Source organism: Haemorhous mexicanus, chromosome 22 (assembly GCF_027477595.1).
Source record: "Haemorhous mexicanus isolate bHaeMex1 chromosome 22, bHaeMex1.pri, whole genome shotgun sequence".
Lineage (NCBI taxonomy): Eukaryota > Metazoa > Chordata > Aves > Passeriformes > Fringillidae > Haemorhous > Haemorhous mexicanus.
Genome location: NC_082362.1, coordinates 5,120,529 through 5,139,794, shown reverse-complemented (window position 1 = coordinate 5,139,794; position 19,266 = coordinate 5,120,529). Strand labels below are relative to the sequence as shown.

Sequence of the window (19,266 nt, the reverse complement as noted above, 5' to 3'; positions counted from 1 at the left end):
TATTTTGTAAAATAATATTTCAAACCTTCCCATTCAATGATTTAACTTCTGTATCCTCCTTACTAGAAAGGACTAACTGCATATCATTTCCCACTATATCTCAAAGTCATTACAGGAGGATCTGTTTGCCTCTGTACATCCCTCTCCCACTGAGTTATCAAGGTGTTCTCACAATGCACTTTAAAAGTGTAGGGTCTTGGGGGTTTTTGTCTGCTGCTCCCCTTCTGCTCCACAGAAATAAAACTGGCTTAAAGAAATCCTCCTGAAACCTGTAACATGCCATCAGATGGCAACTGGCAGCTACAGTGAAGAATTTGTCATTTTACTTATAGGAAAAAAAGGAAGGCAGCAGGAAACAAGTGAGGTTTTGTAGTATGAACTGAAGCTTCTAGCCAACAATTGAAAATGTGGCCCCAGAATTCCATGTATTTTCTGTGTATTCTGTACAATTCCCTATACTCTTCATATTTTTTCCACTTCTCCCCTTCCTCCTTCTCTTCCCAATAGTTTGGAAAAGGAATCAACTCACCCTCTCACAGCTCCTGAACTCACCCTTCAAATTCTTCTACACCTTTTAAAAAGTCCTGCTCCTTCAAAGCTGCACTCCCCAAATTCTCTCTTCTTCAAAGAGAACTGATTCCTGCCCCACAAAGCCTCCTCAGGGCACCAGATAAACAACACTGCCTCTTCCCCAGGAGTCCCTCCTGCTCCCCCCTGCCTGGGTCAGCATCTCCAGGATGCAGAGCAGCATCTGCTGCTGGAGAAGCAGCACTGAAGGTTGGGAGAGCTGCCTGCTGCTTCCCTCCCAGGAAGAGCCTTGGAAGGAGTTGGTGCTGGCATATCAGTTATCTGGAACTGGCTTTGAAATGCCACAACATTGCTGGATGAACAGATTGCTGGCAATCAGCAGGGGAAAAAATACCCAAATCCACAAAACAAACAGAGGAGCCAGCCAGCCCTGAGCACTGCTCTGCTTTCAGCAGGGAACAAGTGAGATTGTCTGTGGGTTTGAGGTGACTGCACATGAGGAGTTTAAACACTCCCAGCTTCTCACACATCAAATTCACCTCTCCCAGTTTGCCCACTGGTTTTACCCCTGCAAGTTTTACCCCACACCTGTGCTCCATGCCCATCCTCCCAGGGGAGCTTGGCTCAGCCCTGACCTTGTTGTGTTTCCAGTGAAATCAACAGTGAAGCTTAATGTGATTTTTGATGGAAAAATGAGCATCTTTGAAGTTATGCCCTTGATATAGATTTATTTAGGCAGCAAAATGTCACTTTCTACATCCAAGTGCTCTGAGAGTTTGGACTGGTGAAGCATTTTTTTTTTTTGCAATTTTCCAGGTTTTACATTATTATATAATTTAGAGTAAGCCTGTTTGAAGGCCAGTGCTGATACTTCCTCTAAAAACATCTATCCACATTTCAGTATTTACAGAATGAAAAAACTCCCTGATGAGGAAAACATCAGAGACAAGCAGAGAAGGATCTGGCAATAAATACAAGAAAATTATAGAAATAAACCATTAAGAAGAAATCATCACTTCCACATGTCTAGCAGGAGTGGGATAGCTTTTCTCCTTACCTCTGGAGTGTTTTTCTTGAACTCACGACTTTGCTCAATAAGTTTTTTCCTGGACTGCTCACTTTCATCTTGCCGGTTCGCCAATATTGTTGCTGTGGTATCGAGCTCCCTCTGTAAAGAAAAAGAAACATAAAATAACCAAAACAAACAAAAAACCCACCAAAGGAAAAAAAAAAAGGAAAAACAAAAAAGAAATTCATTCAGGGCTCTGCTTGTCACAGAAATAAAAAACCCCAAAACCCCTCATATATACATCATGTTATTGGGAATGGGGAGATGGAAGGGCTGGGGAGCAGCACAGAACAAGCACCAGGCTTCCAGAGATCTGACCCCCTGAATAACAGCAAATGAAGGGCTACAGCCTTTTTGGATTCCATCTTGCAACCAAAACATCACCATTTTCCTCAAAACTATTCATGGCTCCACCCCAGCATGACACAGCACAGGAGCAATGGCACACAATACACACCTCCTAATGAATTCCCAAGTCCAGTGAAGGCTACAGATCTTGGACATATTCAAACCAGGTTTATTTTCACCTGCCTGCTCTTTTTAAAGATACTGGTTTTCCCCATTTTGAGTTATCCTATTATAAAAAGTTATTAATTCAAATATTGGTTAACCTTATACTTGAATCTGGACTGGTTACACCTCAGTCACTCTGAATTTCCAATGCATGCTGTATATAATTCTGTATATTCCACTATATATATATATATATATATATATATATATTCCACTGCCACTGCAGTGCTCTTTTCCATTTAAGTCTTGCCTTATTTGAATACAAAATTATCTTTCTGGAATCTGTTCCTCCAAGGTTATTAGCAGGTATGTCCATTTCCTCTCCAAAACATCTTTTTTAAGCACCTGATGAATGCCAGAGTATCTTCCAACAATTTCTACTGAGCTGAAGCACAGCTCCCACTGTTTTCCACTTTTCCCAAGTGTTTTATCCCCATCCCAATTCCTCCACTCAGTGCTGTGCCTCCAAATGTCACCATAATAGATTGAACGGGTCACTTATCAGTGCATAAACCAACAACACTCAATCTTCTGTGTCACTTTGTGCCTCTTCTGCAGTATTTCCACATCATATGAAAAAATGAAGGCAAACCTCTCCATTCAGCTACAGACATGGTTCCCTGAGTCACTGGGAGAATCAGAAATTCATAAAAGAAATTTGGCACTGCTTTATCTTCCTGTTCATTCACCCTGGCTATGAGAAAAGTTCATGAAAAGCGAGAACAATGTGCTAGAGGAGCAAGTCTACCTTCACCTCATCCCTCTGCCAAGGTGCCTCCAAGCTGCCTGAAAAACTCCCAATATTCTCCAATTTTCTACCAGAAATTTGCCACACTTCTGGAATTTGTTCATAACTCAACCACCTGTAAGGGACCAAAAGCACAAGCCTGGGACCTCCTGTCAGCTCTAATACCAGACCCCAAATAGGTGGTCAAGTTGCTGACTTGTTACTAGAAACAAATACTACCATCTAAATATTCTGGAAAAGCCTAATTGCTAATTTTAGATACATTTTTGAATTAGTAAATCTTGGATGGATGGGTGGATATGTGTCTGATGGAACTCCATAGTTTGACCTCTGGATGGAAAATTAAAAACCCTTTGAATTCCCAACTCAAGTGAACCAATATTTTTTTCCCCTTTAGGTTTATTGGCACAAAATTAAGATTTTTAAAATAAATATATGGACCACAGTGATCCTAATCCTTGGAAACCAGCTCAATATGACAAATGGATTTGAAGCCAAGCAGTGTGCTGGAACCAGTGACCTCAATATTGTCACTGAAATGCTTAAAAATCCTTCTATAGCTGACTTTACCCAAAGAAACAGGGCAATATGTCCACCAGATCTTGGTTTGGAATTCTGTAACATATGTGAAATCTATTGCAGAAAAGTGGGAAATACTTAACAGTTGGATAAACCACATTTGAAATTCATCCCAGCTAAGTTTATGCAAGAAAAAAGAGCAACAGAAACCAATGTGGTTAAGCAGAACTATAAAGAGCAATATAACGGCTAAGCAGAAGGCTTTTAAAAAATATAAACAATCTGGTACGGCCAGAAACTTGGAAAACTATATTTAAAAAGGAAGCACACATTTAGAGCCAAGCAAAGAAAACACAAATTATGAAGTAAAAGGGAATTTCAGTGGAGCAAAGAACCAAGTGCTTTGGTTTCTGGTATCAATCTCTAGCAAGGAACCTGAGCAATGGAAAAGCAAGACTTTCAAAGACCTGTGCTTCCAAGTTTAGAGACAAGACAGAAAAAACTGATTAAAAAAGAAATAAATTCCATATTTTGTCCTACCATGAAGAGTCAGGCAGCAAATGCCAAAGAACTTTCTCACCTCACTGCCTGACTGATACCAGTGCCACGGTGCACTTACAGCAGGCTCCTTCCCTTTACCTTCTGAATTCCTTCTGGGACAGGTCTGATAATTCCTCCCCACAAAACATTTCCTCCTGAGACATAGCAGGCCCAGATGTTGCCAGGAGAGGTGCCAGCACACCACTGCACTGAGCTGTCTGCCTCTGGGGGCTGGAGCTCCACACCTGCACTGATGGGCAACTGAGAGTGTGAGATGCAATTCCAGCTGAGGAGCAGCAGGTATCTAACCCCATGAGCTGATCCAAAAGGTATTAAATCTTCAAGCCATGCCATAGGTAATAAGACCCAAATCAAAACTGTTTGGAAAACTGCTAATCTTTTCTTCCTTACTTGATCTGAACAGCGCACAATGCAAGTTCCATTTATTTAAACCTAGTAACAGATACAGGATAACAACCCAAGGACTAATGGCAGATTTTTCATACTTTTGTGATTTAATCTTATGAGATAGCTCAATCTTAAAAAAAAATTTCACGTGGCCAATGCATTATTTCTGCAAGCAAGCTCATTGTAAGGAGTAAATAGTAGTAACATCAATATTTCAAACCTGAGTACATTGTAACACTCAGACATAAACATTTCCCCAAGCCTTGCAATCACTCCCTAAGTAGATAACAAGTAAAAGGAGACATAATTCTGCACAGAGAGAAGTGGGTTGGAGAGTCAAAACCAGGAGCCCATGTCTCAGTATCATCCTTCCCTTTGAAATCAAAAGGGCTCCAATGAAAAGCAAACAAAAACCAGGGCTCAAAGGTGTTGCAGCAGTGACCTGGCTGTGGAAAGGATTCAAAGCCTGGAAGCTTCAGTTCCACTGATTCAGCACTGGCTAATGAACTTTGTGGCCCAAAAGAGCCACCTGCAGAAAGGGAGCCACTGCTTGGAGCATCTTGAGAGAACAAGCAAGACCATTATCCCTCCCCCTGCCCCAAAGTCCCATCGATTTAGGGCAGGCACAGTTCAGAAAGAACTAAAGAACTCTCCAGGGTTTCTACTTTGACCCATTTCAGTAAATTTACTGGGGGTGGGAGGAGAGGAGACAAGAAAGTCTTATGCTCCTAAGTGTGGGAGTCATTAGAAACAGTCCCCAGAAAACAAACATTAAAAGCTTTCTTTCTGGCAGGATAGAAATAAAAAATCTAATAGCAGGAGGGTCAATCCTCTCTCCAGTGTAACAACAATCACCTGGAGTGAATTTATGTCCTCTTAACTCAGGTACTTCCAGACCCTCTTGGACTCCCTGCTCATCCTGCCTCTGTCAGCCCAGGGTGACGTGGCTGCAGAGGAGCCTGCTGAAAACATCTCATCCCTCCCTTCCCATTCTGCCCTGAACCAGCTCCCTGTCCAGGGCCAGCTGTGCCCACAGGAGTGGCACCAGGGCAGCAGGGAGGTGGGAAAGCCCAGCTGGAGAGTGGGGGCTGTGGAATCCCCCCTTTGGCACCAGCCTGCAATTAGCATGACCCCAAGTAATTATGAAACTGCAGGCGAGTTTCAAGGTTGTTTTCCTTGACTGCTGACATGTCTTTGCCTACCAGATGCATTCTTTGATAATCACCCAGCAGCAGGCCTGCACCACTGACCAGTTAAACACAACGAGGCCTTTCCTTTCCATAATAAGAAGACTGAAGTCAGATCTTCCATGCCTGAGACCTGGGAGCTGCTGGGTGGCTGCTCTCAAAGCTGAGTCCTAAAAATTACTCACTTAGGAAAACAATTTTGGAAAGAAATTGAACTTGCTTGGCTGTTTATGAAGTTTCTGTTCTCTCACCCACTTTTAACAGTTACTGGCCACTGCCCTGCCGTGGGCATTTCACAACCAAAGAAACCACCACACTTCAGCAGCCCAATTCCCCCAAAAGCTGCTCCAACAACCAGAACTAGTCCTCAGTCTCTGCTTTGAGCCAGTACTGCCATGGCCCACATGGAAGAAGTTACAAAAATCTGTAATACCCATCTGTAAGTACTGTGACATAGCTGCATCCCAAACTTCTGTCATTCTCCCATACTTAAATGTTTAATCCTTGCTGCCTTTCCCACAAAGCTCCTACAGTGGAGCAAGAAACACATATCACAACTTCAAGACAAACTGATTATTCCCTGGTAGGCTTCCAGACCTGGGTGCAAGCCTAAGCTGTGCCTTTGAAAGCCTTAAGCATGGCTGCAGAGAGTCACAGGACACCAGGAAGAATTTTTTCATAGAAAAGGTGATCAAGCATTGGAATGGGCTGCCCAGGGAGGTGGTGCAGTCCCCACCCCTGGAAGGGTTCAAGGAATAACTGGATGGGGCACTCAGTGCTCTGGTTTAGTTGTCAAGGTAGACATCAGTCACAATTTGGATTTGATGATCTCAGAGGTTTTTTCCAACCTTAACAATTCTGGGATTCACCATAAACTCATTTTACTTATTACAAGGACCAACACAAACCACAGCTTCACGTAGATTAGGAATTTTCTACCAGTAAATGTAGCATTAACCACTTCCCCTGAAATCCTGTTTCTGTGTACTTAAGGTATTTCCCTTTATCACCAGTTCAATCAGCTCCCCAGTCTACTGATAATCTGCTACTGAAAGGAATTTTCACAAGTTTCATTTCTGTTTTCATCCTCTCACAGGAGTGCATTTGTCAGATCTATCAAAGCTCTCAATGTAGCTTTTTGCAATTTTTAATTTCCTATTAAAGGAAAATTTCCTGGTGCCAGGATGACACCAAGTAGAAGCATCTGGCACCACTCTGCACACTCACAGCCTGCTTGTCTTGGGGAAATTTTTACATTTCCCTGACTGCTCCAGGAGGCAATTCACCCTTCAGTCTCAAAACCCCATCATTTGCACCTATATCCAGAAATCAACATACCAATTATATAAGTATTTCAAAATATTTCAGAAATTGTAAACTGCTTTGCAAGCGTGGTAGGTTACTCTGGAAAAACAAAGCCATGTCCACCTGATAAAGCTCTAGATTATGACTGGAGGAGAAACCACAGAGCTGACACTGGGAATTTTTATTAATGTCTGTTTTGACTGTAAAAGGCCAGCCCCAGTTCTAAGCTGAAAGTGCTCAGAAAGGTAAAACATTGTAAGGATTCTGTGAGCAGAGCTTGAGCCAGCCTTGCTGTAAAGGCCCTTTCTAAAACAAGCAAAAGGAAAGACCAAACAGTTCAACAAGAGCACATCTCGAGAACCTCCATCCCATCTTACAGCTCAGCAGTGACTGCTGGACAAATAACAAATAGAATACCTGTAATTTACACTCCCAGGGGAAGGAAAAAAAAGGTAAAAACCCACAAGCATTAAAACACATTTCTTAGGAAGCATTTTGCCACTTGGCTAACTGATGCAAGTACCTTTCACACGCAGAATTAGTTAGAAAATTTCAATAAACACATTTTATTCCACATACTGAAGTAATTTGACTCCAAGTAAGTTTTTAAACAAGCTTTAACTGGAACAAATTTAGGGCTCTACTCAATACTTTTGGGACAGGGAGTCAATGTGTGTGGTGGCCACTGAATAGAACAAAGAGAGCAAGAACAGAGGTGCCAATGGAGCCATCAATAAAATTATCTTAATTAGCAGGCTACAAAAAAAAAAAAAAAAAAAAAAGAAAAAACACCCAAAAAGTAAAAAAAAGGGTGTTGTGGCTTTGACTGCTCACAACATGAGCAGCCAGTGCCACAAGTGTGGGCAAAACCTATCAAACTATCTTGCAAGAGGGGAAAGGTAGCCCTGGCTTTTTAATAGGAGCTGCAATCAGCAGAAAGAAGCCACACAGATATTGATGCCAGCAACAAATGCACTGCAAGGGGAAAAGCTTGGCAGTGCCAGAGCCAAGAGGATTATTCCTGTCTTTTCTTCTACACCTTGAATCCAAAACTTTTTAGAAAATGCAAGGAACTGGAGACTATCCAATGCCAAAGGTCTGTACTGAACAAACCTTTTCTCTCACTCAAGAAAATAATGAAATGTTGCCTATTTGTTTCAAAAGGTAGTTTTACTTCTTCCAGGATTATTTACTCCTTTTCCAGGTGCAGAATGACTGCATGAGTCCCAGGCCTGAGGGTCTCCAGCCTTGCTCACAGTGGCCCCAGATGAGTGATGTGCTCTGCCCTCTCTCCAAAAATAAGGCTCAGGCTTCATTCACAGCACCCTCAACCTTCACCCCAAAGCTTCTCTCCTCCTCCTGCTGCTCAGTTTCTACCCCAGAGCATCACTAATCCCTTTGTTCCCACCAGGTCCACCCTCACCTCAGCCCTACAGCAGCACCGCTCACCTGGAGGGTGGATTTTCCCAGAGGCAGCAGCACTCCCTGCCCTCTGCATCCCCCAGCCTGCTCCTTTCCCAGCCTTCCCCCAGGAGCTGCACAGTGTGAAACCACCAGCTTCCATCAGCTCACCCAAGACCCACAGCTGGGGCTCAACACCCAGCAGAGAATCTGTCAGCAAACCCACCCCACAGTTCCTTCAAACTCTGCTCGAGTTCACATTGCAGTTCATCACACTTTGGAAGGACATAAATTTCCCCAAAAGTGAAATCTGTGAGTGTAAAGAGTGAGTGTTTGCTGGGGACAGGGCTCCCTTGGTTTTGCAAGCACAGCACATCTCCAGCCAGCCACAGCTCCCGTCCTGCTGGGGAGCTGCCTGCAGCTTCACCCACTTCCCACAGCACCAGCTCACACTCTCCCACTTCAAAACAAAAGCTCAGACCCGTTGCTTCAATACCCACAACAGAAAAAAACTCAAAAAGTAATGAGTTAATTTAAGTGTTGCTGCAGTGAGGCTCCCCAGAAGGGAGGATTTCAGATGGATATAGCAAGGGGACAGTGGGAAGTGGTGAGGGCTGCTCCAGCTTGGAGCAATCTGCTCACCCACCATGCACTGGCTGTGGTGTAAAATCACAATACAACCCTGTGAACACCTGCTCAACTGCCCTGTGCTGGCTTTCTACAGCTAAAATTAAGTTTATCATGTACATGCTGGTTAATTACTGTGAAAGAAACAAAAAAAAATGCCTTTGCTTAATACTTGTGACTTTGAGGGCAGCTACAGGGTGGTGGGGATTCAAACTGCATCTTCTTCTGCCAAATGAAACAAATTATGGGAAACCAAAGGAAAAAATCACTGCTGCTTGCACAGCCCTTGCCTGGGCAAGACCCAGTGCCAAGTCCATCTGCTGGGTCTCCAATCAGGCTGCTTGATCAGAGGCTGCCCAAAGCACAGAGCCAGTGGCCAGGCTGACCACAGCTCTGACCACACCACAGCAGCCAATTCCCCCTGGCTGAAGTGGCCACAGAGAACATAAAAACCAGTCTGGAGATGATGGTCTCAGCAGGCCAGGCTGTCCTTCCCACCCCCTCCACTTCTGTCACAGGCAGCAGGAGGAATGTCCCCTGTGCCCTCCTCAGCCCTCCACACACACAGGGAACAGAGAAGGACACTGAGGGAGAACAGACAGCTCCACCATGTTACCATCTTATTGCAAGAGCTCCACACCTTCCTGGTGATTTCTCGTGGGCAGCTCCTCACAGCACTGACTCCTCCTCCTTCAGAGCACAGCCAACAAACCCCAACTCTCCTTACCCAGTAAGCCACTCTCTTTTAGCACTCATCCTCACAGCTGTGGCCTGCTAAGGGCAGGCCTGTTCCCAATCTCTGATCATTAGTGCAGCTGCAACTCCTCAGGGGTGAGACTGCCTTCTGCACCATCTTTATCTTCTGACATTCTGTCCCTCCACACCACCACGTTTGTGATCCCAGCAAACCACACAGGAGGTACACAGCACCCATGAGCCACAAATGAAATTTTTGGTAGATGATTTTAAAAAGAGTTTTGGCCCTTAATTGGAAAAACATATAAAATAAAAGGCAATTAAACTACTGCTTAATTAAACAAACTACTGAATGCACTACTCTTGCCATTTGTCTGAAGCCCAAATGCAGCAGCCCATGCTCAGGAGGAAGGAGATTATTCTGCCATTTTGTAATAACACACCTTCAGCAAATGTCTTACTTCCAAGAAAGATCAGATTCATGAGCTACATTAAATAACTCTTTTGACCACAGATCAAAGTAAAACCTAGTCTTAAAGGAGTGGTTTAAGTATCAGAAAGTTCAACTCTTTAACTAAGCTCTGTTACATCATCTAAAGGATTGAGTTACTCTGGTTTCCAGCCTGAGCTGTGCTGGTAAATGAAGCATGACCAGGTTTTAAGCAAGACACGTCCTGTAACACAGCCCAGGATTTATAACTTGCTATACAGGTTGCAACCAATAAATCAATAATATATATACACACACAGGTGTGTTTCAGTGTGAGTTCTGGGAACTTACTGTTTTGAAAAAAAATTAAAATAAACAAACTCAAGCTTTTTTATTTCTATTCCAAATGAAAACAAACTCGTTGCTCAGCTTTTAGTCAACTTCTCCCAACTCCTATGCTGTCTTCTAGAACAAAAATTCACAATTTTTATTTGATTAAATGTGTTTAGTTTTAATTTTTTTTAACAAGGTTAACCATTACAGACTGAGTCCATTCCAGCCACCACTCAATAATCCTTCAGTCTACAAATGCAATTTCCAATCTCAAAGCTACTTCAGCCATTTCCTAACATTGGGATATAAAATATTTACCAACAAAAGTATAAATACACACTGAAAAAGCAACCTAAAAATACTTTAAAAACCACATTTCAACAAAGTAATTCCTTCAGGGATGGGAAAAAATTACCACGGACTTGAACTAATCACCTCGTGTTTTGCTCCCTTTTCATGTTTTTGGGCATTGCAGAAATGGGATAATGAAGGAATAAACTATCCTACCATGACAAATATGGTTTGGAAAGAGGGGGCTAGGCATAACTTGGAATTTTTTGTTGTTATAAGTTTAAAATCCTAAACCACAGGCATGTGCACTAGGGAAAACCTATAAAATATATAATGGAAATGCTTCCCTTCCAGCAGGCCCAATTTCACCTCCCCCTTTACTGCTGATCCAGGGACACATTTAAATTCTGATTTTTTCCTTCACTGGAGGTCTTTGCTCCCTGCTCAGCAGCCCCACGGAGCAGTGGGCACGGGACAGGGACACAGAGGAAGCTGGATGGGGAACTTGTGTTAAGAAATCAGTAATAACAAAAACAAGATCAGAAGAAAATTACTGGCAAATGAAATTGCTGTTTGATAAACAATTTAAGCAGGAAGAGTATTTGGCAGAGGGTTTCCAGGGAACGGTCCTTGACTCCTGACTAACATGCTTCCTCCCTTGGTCTGAGTTTGTTGACTTTCTGGGCACTGCTGTAAGGTTTAGGCAGTTTCCCATGATGGGAAAAAATACAGCTTTTTTTGAGAGGTTGCCTGTGAATGCAATTGGTGGATGTTTTCTAAAAAATTATAGATATAAATAGGAAACAAGAAAGCAACAATTTCTTTATTTAGGCTTTTCCTACTACTAAAAAGTCCCATTTAGGCATCTTAGTGTCCTTTCTGATCTAAATCCCAAACATTGACTCAGTTTGGCATGACAGCACAGGATGAGAAATGTCTATCTGGCATTTAATGCCAATAGCAAACGTGACATATTTTGGACAATTAAGAGAAAACCAGACTTTGAAGGCTTTTAGAGATTTTTTTACAGCTTTTTCTGTTTAATCTGGATGACTACAGTCCAGCATAAATAGATACCAAGCCCACTTCACACTGAAGTGAAATCAAGAGGCAGAGGCGGTGGAATGCAGAATGCCTTTTCTAGGTGTTTCCCAACAACATATTGCAGTACTTAGTTAAGCTCATTTTCTGTGACATGAAAAGGAAAATAGCAGAATTGACTCATGAAGTAAAATTAGCTGGTGTGCAGTCACAAGGAGGCTGGATTGGAGCTGACAGCAGCCAGAACTGCATTTAACAAAAACTAACATGCTTCATGCTACTAATGGTGCTGGTTCAGAGCCACAAGGACTATTCTTTGTATTTTTAACATGGACTGACTGTTTTTAAACCAGTATTTCTAATAGCACACCCTAAACTGTACATCAGGAAATATTTAAAGACCTTCCAGAAGTGATGCATTAAGAAAGGCATTTATAAAATAGTTTTTAAACATTGCAAATCTGGCATTTCCAATCAAGAGATGCTTCCAAGAAGGCACCAAGCCATGGACAGCCAAAATCTATTTGCTCCATGATCACAACTAAAGTAGACAGGACAGCTAAAACACTTTTTTAACCGGGCAAAAAAAAAAAAAGTTTGGTGATAATTTACAGAATTCCTCCACTATTCACTGTAACAAATCACCCTGGAATGAAAACAACAGATTTAGCTGCAGTGGCACTGTCAACCTCGCTATGATACACTGGCACTAAAAAGTCCTTAATTTTGGCTATCAAATACAATTTCAATTTCTTGCACTTTAGGGCAGTAAAAACAATCCTGTGAAGATTCTGTGTTTACAATCCCGCAGTAAAGAATGCAGCTGTCTCAATCAGTGCTGATTGTCTGTTAATTAGCTCAGTTTTACAAGCTGATGGAACAGATTACTTCATTCCCTCCCCATGCTCAGAAAGAAACTACAAATACAGTTCTCTCCAATACAGTAATTTTTGCTTCCCATCAGTTTGGGGAGGTAGATGATGTAGCAGGGACACAAGTGATCTCGTTACCAAGAAATCATTTATGTTTGTGTCTTTGCCAGGCACTGTGTCATACAGCAATTTTCAGGCCATATATAAATACACACACATCTCTTTATCCTCAATGAAAACTGAAATAAAGAGCACCACTTCCTGATAAAATGGAAATACCTGCCCTCTCTTTTGCTGTGGCTGATGATCTTCAAGGTGCCCTCCAACCCAACTGTTTCATGATTCTAGGATTATCAGAGTCCTTTAGCAACAAAAGTCAGGCCCTCATGAACAGCGTCCTATGTATATTATGCATTTAATCAGAAACACCTTTCTGACCCCAAACCAGTACTGAACTTTGTGACTTAGAGCAGCAAACTGCAGGTTTTTAGTGAAGAGCCTGAAGTTGCTGCTGCCATTCTCCACCCCCATGTGCTTTTTCAGCAAACCACAAATAAATAGCTGGATTACCTCTGAGCTGCTCTCTCAGATTTTCACTGCCTCTAGTACCTCCATCATTTATCTAGACACTCTTGAAGAGAAGCCAAATTTTAGCTTTCAAATATGCAGACAAGAGGTTGGACACCCTCATCCAAATGCCAGCAAACACTTCTGCTGAGAAAACTGATGGAACACTATGAAGCCCCAGGCCTGACAATATGAAACCGATCCAAAAATGCCTTTTTTGAGATGACACAACATGCTACACATTGTATCAAACAACAGAGGTTTCACTTTGAAACTGATTTTCTTTCTTGCTCAGTTTAGATCCTTCATGATTAGGAAAAGACGAAAAAAAGATGGAGCTAAAGAACATCTATGTATTTAAAAGAAAACTCATTTCTGGGTGCACATGTAGCTACTAAGCTTATTGCAAAAGCAGCAAGTGAACAAATATGAAAGTCCACAAAACCATGGAATTATCAGACCACCAGAGCTGGGTTTTGGCAGTGTATCTGGGTGATAAGTACAAAGGATAATCTAAATAAAAAGAGTAATTTTTTTCTGCACAAAGACATCTGTAGACATCTGCTCTAACAGCAGCATCCCAGAGAGCCTAAAACCTCTTCAAGGATTTTCAGATTTCAGTACAGAAAAAAAGTGAGAATCTAATTTTTGCATTATGGACAGGCATCCAAAGCAGATGACTGAGAACACCTTGCAGAAAATTCTCTGGATCCACAGAACCAGCACTGGGGGAAGACAAAGCCTGAAATGCAGCAGTCACCTCAGGTTGAGATGGAAACCTGGGCAATGAGAGAACCAAGACCAACAACCACCAGCTAATGCCTGAGTATTTCTTCAGCTGCAGTTTTTCACTTAAGTTTAGCTAAATCTTATTTCTCAATTTCCCTATAAACACTTCTTTCACAACACCTAGCAAAAAGGCATTTAGAATATGATCCTGGCTTCCCAAAGTTCTTCTGCAGACCAGAATAAAAATGGAGAGGAGGGGTGTATTAGGTTTTGTTGGGAGGTTGGTTGGTTGTGTATTTTCTAAATAAAGGTTTTCTTCTGGTATTTCTTTGGTATGTTTTGTTGTCTGTCCCACTCTGAGAGCTGCCTTACCTTAGACCTGAGGACACCTTGGCTTCGCCTCTAAACACCAAACAAAACACCTTGGCTGAACATGCAGCATCAAGTGCTGCATTTACATCCCTGACTTCTGCTGCCACTCCAATGCTTCCTTGGCTTTCACGTGCCAGGGCACAGACAGTTACAGCCCTGGGAAGTTTCACCAGAGTTCCTCTTGAACTGCTGCCATCCCCTTGGCTGCCTGGCATTGCGACATCCCAGTTGCATCCCATCCTTCCCACACGGGGAGGAGGCAGAGGTGTGAGAACTGGGCACCAGGGCTTGGGGCTCCAGGGGAATCCAGCCAGGCACCCACAGGAATGTTCAATTCCTGCTAGAAAACAGCAATTTGGGGAGGGATAGCTGGCTGCTGTTTGATGTAAACACAGCACTGCCGGTGATTCCTCAGCATCATCTCTGGGTGTACGAGTTACGTGACTGTAAATCAACCTCTAATCTTTGCGCTCCATGTGCAGCCATCCACCTGCAACTGCAGACAAAAAATCCCCAAAGGACCTGCCAGCCTTTGCTCCATCCCCCCCAGCACGCAGCAGGACATTGTTTAGGGTTGATGTGGCTCAGGTTTGCTGTGGGATGGACCCTGAAACGCTGGGAAATGTTTGGGAAGGAGCAAAGCTTGTTACCTCAGTTACTTCTCCAGGGCACCACCATTACAGGAGCTACAAGGCAAAACAAACACCTACACACACTTTCCTATTTTTGTGTAAAGCCTCACTTGATCTGCTGCTCTATCCTCCATGCTTTGTATTTGACACATTTCTAGACAGATAGATTATGCTTTAGAAAACTGTCCATGGTAAAGGGGAGAGGGTGAGGTTGGGAATTATGCTTTCAAAGCAGTACAGTTCCTTCTGTGTCTCTGCCCAGACAATAACAGAGATAGCAAAAATCACCAACAACCAGATGAGAAATAGACTCCTCCTTGCCCATCTATCTGCAGGGACTGCAGTGCCCTGCACTGCTGCTCCTGCTCCCCCATTACCATGGGTAGAGGATATTTAGAGAAATTATGCAAAATGCCTTTCCTTCTTTTGTCACTCCTGCAGTGTGCCCTAATCTTGTGCTTTAATCCAACCCTTTGTGGGTAAGGAATAAAGCTGCTGCTGCATTTTTATACTGCACATCAGTCAAAAAAACCAAATATACAAAGTGCCCTAAATAGTCAGTCAAAACAGAATGACAAAATTACACATTACTTCTGCCATGACATGCTCTCCTTTACCATATGTCTAAGGTAAGCAGAATGCCACCTACATAATGGATTCAGCCCTGGAGTAAGGCTGGACTGCCGAGGCTGGTGAACCTCACTCCATCACTTATTTACTGCATCTCTAAAGCATTTCAGATTCTAAGCTGAATATATATTTCACACAGTACCAAAACTTTTAAATATCCACAGGAAGATTTCATTTTTATAGGCAATAAACATTAAATCTAAAGGACTGGAACATAAAAAGTGTTTTAATACCATATAAATCACCTTTCCCTAGACAGAATAAATCTCTGAAGGTTTTAAGGACTGCAATATAAATTTTTATGGCAAATTATCTACATAGGAATTACTTGCACGAGATGCACTTTCACTTCTCCCTCTCATTTGCATAGTGCTGACAATCTTTTCAATCAAAACCTTCAATCCAATTTGGGAAGTCCAGAACACAATGTGCACCAAGCTGGGCTAAATGCTGAGTGGTTGGTTCCTCCTCCTCTTCATCAGGAATTTCCCAGCTGCTGCTCCCTCTGTCAAATTCTGCACAGGTAACAACACCAACAGGTAAAAATTAAGGCTTAGATGAGTAGCTACGTCCTTGTGCAAAGCATTTGTTGATTTTACCAACACAGGGATCTTCTACAAGGCCTGGCAACTAAGAGCTCATGTCCTACTGCAAGCAACACTCTGCTAAAGCAAAGAGTGGCACAGTCTGAATTAAGGAGGAACAGCCAAAATCCTTCTTTAGGATGCTCAGAAGGGGCATTTTCATTGCAAAGGTGGTCCAGCACTGGAGGTCATGGTTCATGTGTGGGGAGCCCCAATCTCTGCTAGGACAGAGACACAGTGTGGGTGACAGACCCTTCTCAGGTGGGACATTGAGCATCCTGCAGGAGATTCCTCCCATCCAATGTGCCCACAATGGTAGGATCTCTCCTCTGGATGCCTCCAAAGGGACCCAAACCCAAGGAGATGACACCTTCAGTGAAGGCTTAACAGCTCTGACTTCCAGCTAACCAGTTAATAACCACAGAAGGTGAGAGGCTGACTATTTTTCCTGGTGAAACAATAAGAGCTCACTCCCCAGAGCTTCTGTCCTGGCCTGTTGGCACAAACCCTTCCTCATGACTGAAGCACAAACATGCACAACATGTGCAATTCCTGAGTCTCCAAGCACAGCCATCCTCAAAGGACAGGCTCCCTAGAGGTGTGGTGTACCACTGCTACCAAAAATACCTGGGTTTATTCACCATTTCATTATTATTCACCATTTCATTATTATTCACCATTTCATTACAGCAAAAAATGTGCTGACAAGGACTCTCCCAGAAACAGCCAGAAGTAGTTCTTGGAAAACCTCCTGCTGCCTTGGAGTCAGGTCTGAAAGTGCTCAGGACTTCACCAAATCCTCCCCTCAGGGGAAAGCAGGGTATACACAAAGTTAAAGCACCTGAAGAACAGCAAAGTCACAAGGGGGAAGAAAAAAAAAGTTTAAAAAAAGTAGGAAGTTTGCAAAGAGAGCTATGAATAGCACTGCTTTATTCCCAATGTATATTTCCCTTCAAAAATATTTTCAGGACTTCTGTCCTACCAATCAAATGAAGATAACAGAGCAGAGGAAGAAACACAAGTCAGTTCCCAGATGGTTTCCTATGCTTCAAAGGTATTTATTTAATAAGTACCATGTATGGATAAAATGAGATCATCAGCCCAGTCATAAGATGGTTCTCCAAATTTTTAATGAAGCCCTGGAGTGTGTGATTTACAGAGTGATGGTTGGTGCACACCAACTGCAGGAAGCAGCAGCCCCAAGGCTCAGAGGGTGGGAGATTCCTGCTCCAGGAGGGGAGGGAAGGCACCACTGAAATCCATGAAAATCAGGGACTTGCAAAATAAAAAATGACAGGGTCATTTCCAAGACACAGAGTTCTGGCCAATGAAATGAGGTATTTGCTTTCTATCTGATGAAGGAGTGAAGTGACATAAAGCTTTCTTCCATATGATTTCACAAGCTTTTATTACTTTCTTGAGTTATCTTTGAATCTGGAGGATGGAATATTATTTTCTTTTGAAATATCAGGTTGTTGCTAGTCTTCCCACTTGTAGAATCCACAAAACCTATTAACATTTTCAGTAATTAATGCTAATACTTGAGGAAAAAAAGCCATTGTGTTAAGAAATGCTTTAACAAGATCAAGAAAGAAAACAAGTGCTTCTCAGACTGTACATAATTTATTTTGCTACATAATTATTTTTTTCCACAAGAAACCAAGAAAGGACCATGTATCACTGTGTTCAGCACTCATCTCTTTACTCTCCCCACAAGTGCAAATTTTATAAAAACATTTCTTTTCTTCACCACAGAAAACTAAACACTTACACAGGCCAGTTCCTCTCCAAACTTCCCTTTTAGGGGCAGGGAAAAAAAGAGGGGGAAAAGAGCTTTTGGGCTTTTCTCTGCCATGCTCCACAACAGTTTGATAGACAGATTTTTCTTTTTAATACTTTGAATCCAGGCCTAATTTATTTAATTCCAAGGAGGAGTTTCAAATGCTCCAGGATCACAAATATTTCTGTTTAAGGCCCACAGTGATGCAGCTTTGCCAGGGGGATATCAAGGCTGGCTCACCTGGCTCTGCAAACAGTGCAAGGGCACTGGGATGAGTTCAGCACACAGGAGCAAGAACCAGGACTTCACTTTCAGTCAGGCTGATGAACTTAATCATCCTGGAACCAAGACACACTGAACTGGAAAGTCTGACTCAAGTTGTGGCTTCTTTCCCAAACAGATCATGAAAGAATATTCAGCCCTAAACTTAGAGCAGCTCAACTATGTATTTTATAGGATATTTATCTATGAATCAGCAGATCACAGACTCAAAGGCCAGACATTCTTCCCACTCCAGCCTTTAGTCATTTGATCAGGAGAGCCAAGAAAGAACATGCTGAAGAAGTTTATACCAGTTCTTTTCAGAGGAAAAAAAAATAAAGGGTTAAAAAAATTAAATGAATAAGGAAATCAGCAAGCCTGAAGCTAGCAAATAGAAAAATTCCAGCAGGAAGAAGCAGGGATCTGGAATGCCAAGGCAAGCCACGCTTGCTGCTTTGGGGTGGGGTGGAGGGCATCTCTAAAATAATTACCTTTTAAGTAGGTTGAGCTCACTGTCAAACCCCCTGGCTAAAGCACACAACCAAAAGGCAAGCAAATTCCTTGGAAAATGAATAATTTTCAGTATGAACTGAAAGTTGAACAAAGGTTGGGTACATGGGTCAGAAGGGGCCCTTTAAGCCCACAGAATTCACAAGAATTGCAGAACACAAGCTGCACTTGACAGATGTGGCTCTGTTCCTCCAGCCCCTCTCCTCACATAAACTCACTGCATTCCTTCACCACAGCGAGGCTTCTCCACCCAGAAAAACCTCCCAGTAGAAGAAAAAAACCAAAATCCACAGACTATTGTATATCCTGCTATAATTTGGCAACATAAGGTGGCACCGACTGCTCAGCATTTTGGGAAGTCAGTTGTTTCTGTCCACTAAAGTATGATTTTAGTGTTGTAAGTTAGAGCCATTTCAACTGAAACATTGCTGAAAATTAATGCACACCTAAGGCTGCCCACAGGCACCCCCAGCAGCTGGGAAGTGGCTGCTGAGTGAGGCTGAAGGAAGGCAGCACTTTGTGTGTGGATGGGGACTGGAGGCACCAGGGCTGGGGCTGGCTTTGCTCCCCATGGCTTTGAGCAAAGGCTGTGCCCAAGTGTCCCCAGCAAGCACCACAACTGCAGTGTGGGCACAGAAGGACAGGACAGAGCTCCAACACTGGCACCTTCCTCAGCTCCTTACCCTAAAATAA

General features: G+C 42.7%; 1 protein-coding gene across 7 annotated transcripts in view; it reads right to left on the bottom strand.

Annotated features, from left to right (window-relative positions):
• CUX1 (cut like homeobox 1) overlaps positions 1-19,266 on the bottom strand; it is a 269,325-nt gene that overhangs the window by 217,391 nt on the left and 32,668 nt on the right. For all 7 annotated transcript variants that reach the window (XM_059866198.1, XM_059866191.1, XM_059866192.1 and 4 more), the window contains exon 2: positions 1,586-1,696. In XM_059866198.1, coding sequence (XP_059722181.1) covers positions 1,586-1,696 — 111 coding nt within the window. The remainder of the gene's footprint in view (positions 1-1,585; positions 1,697-19,266) is intronic.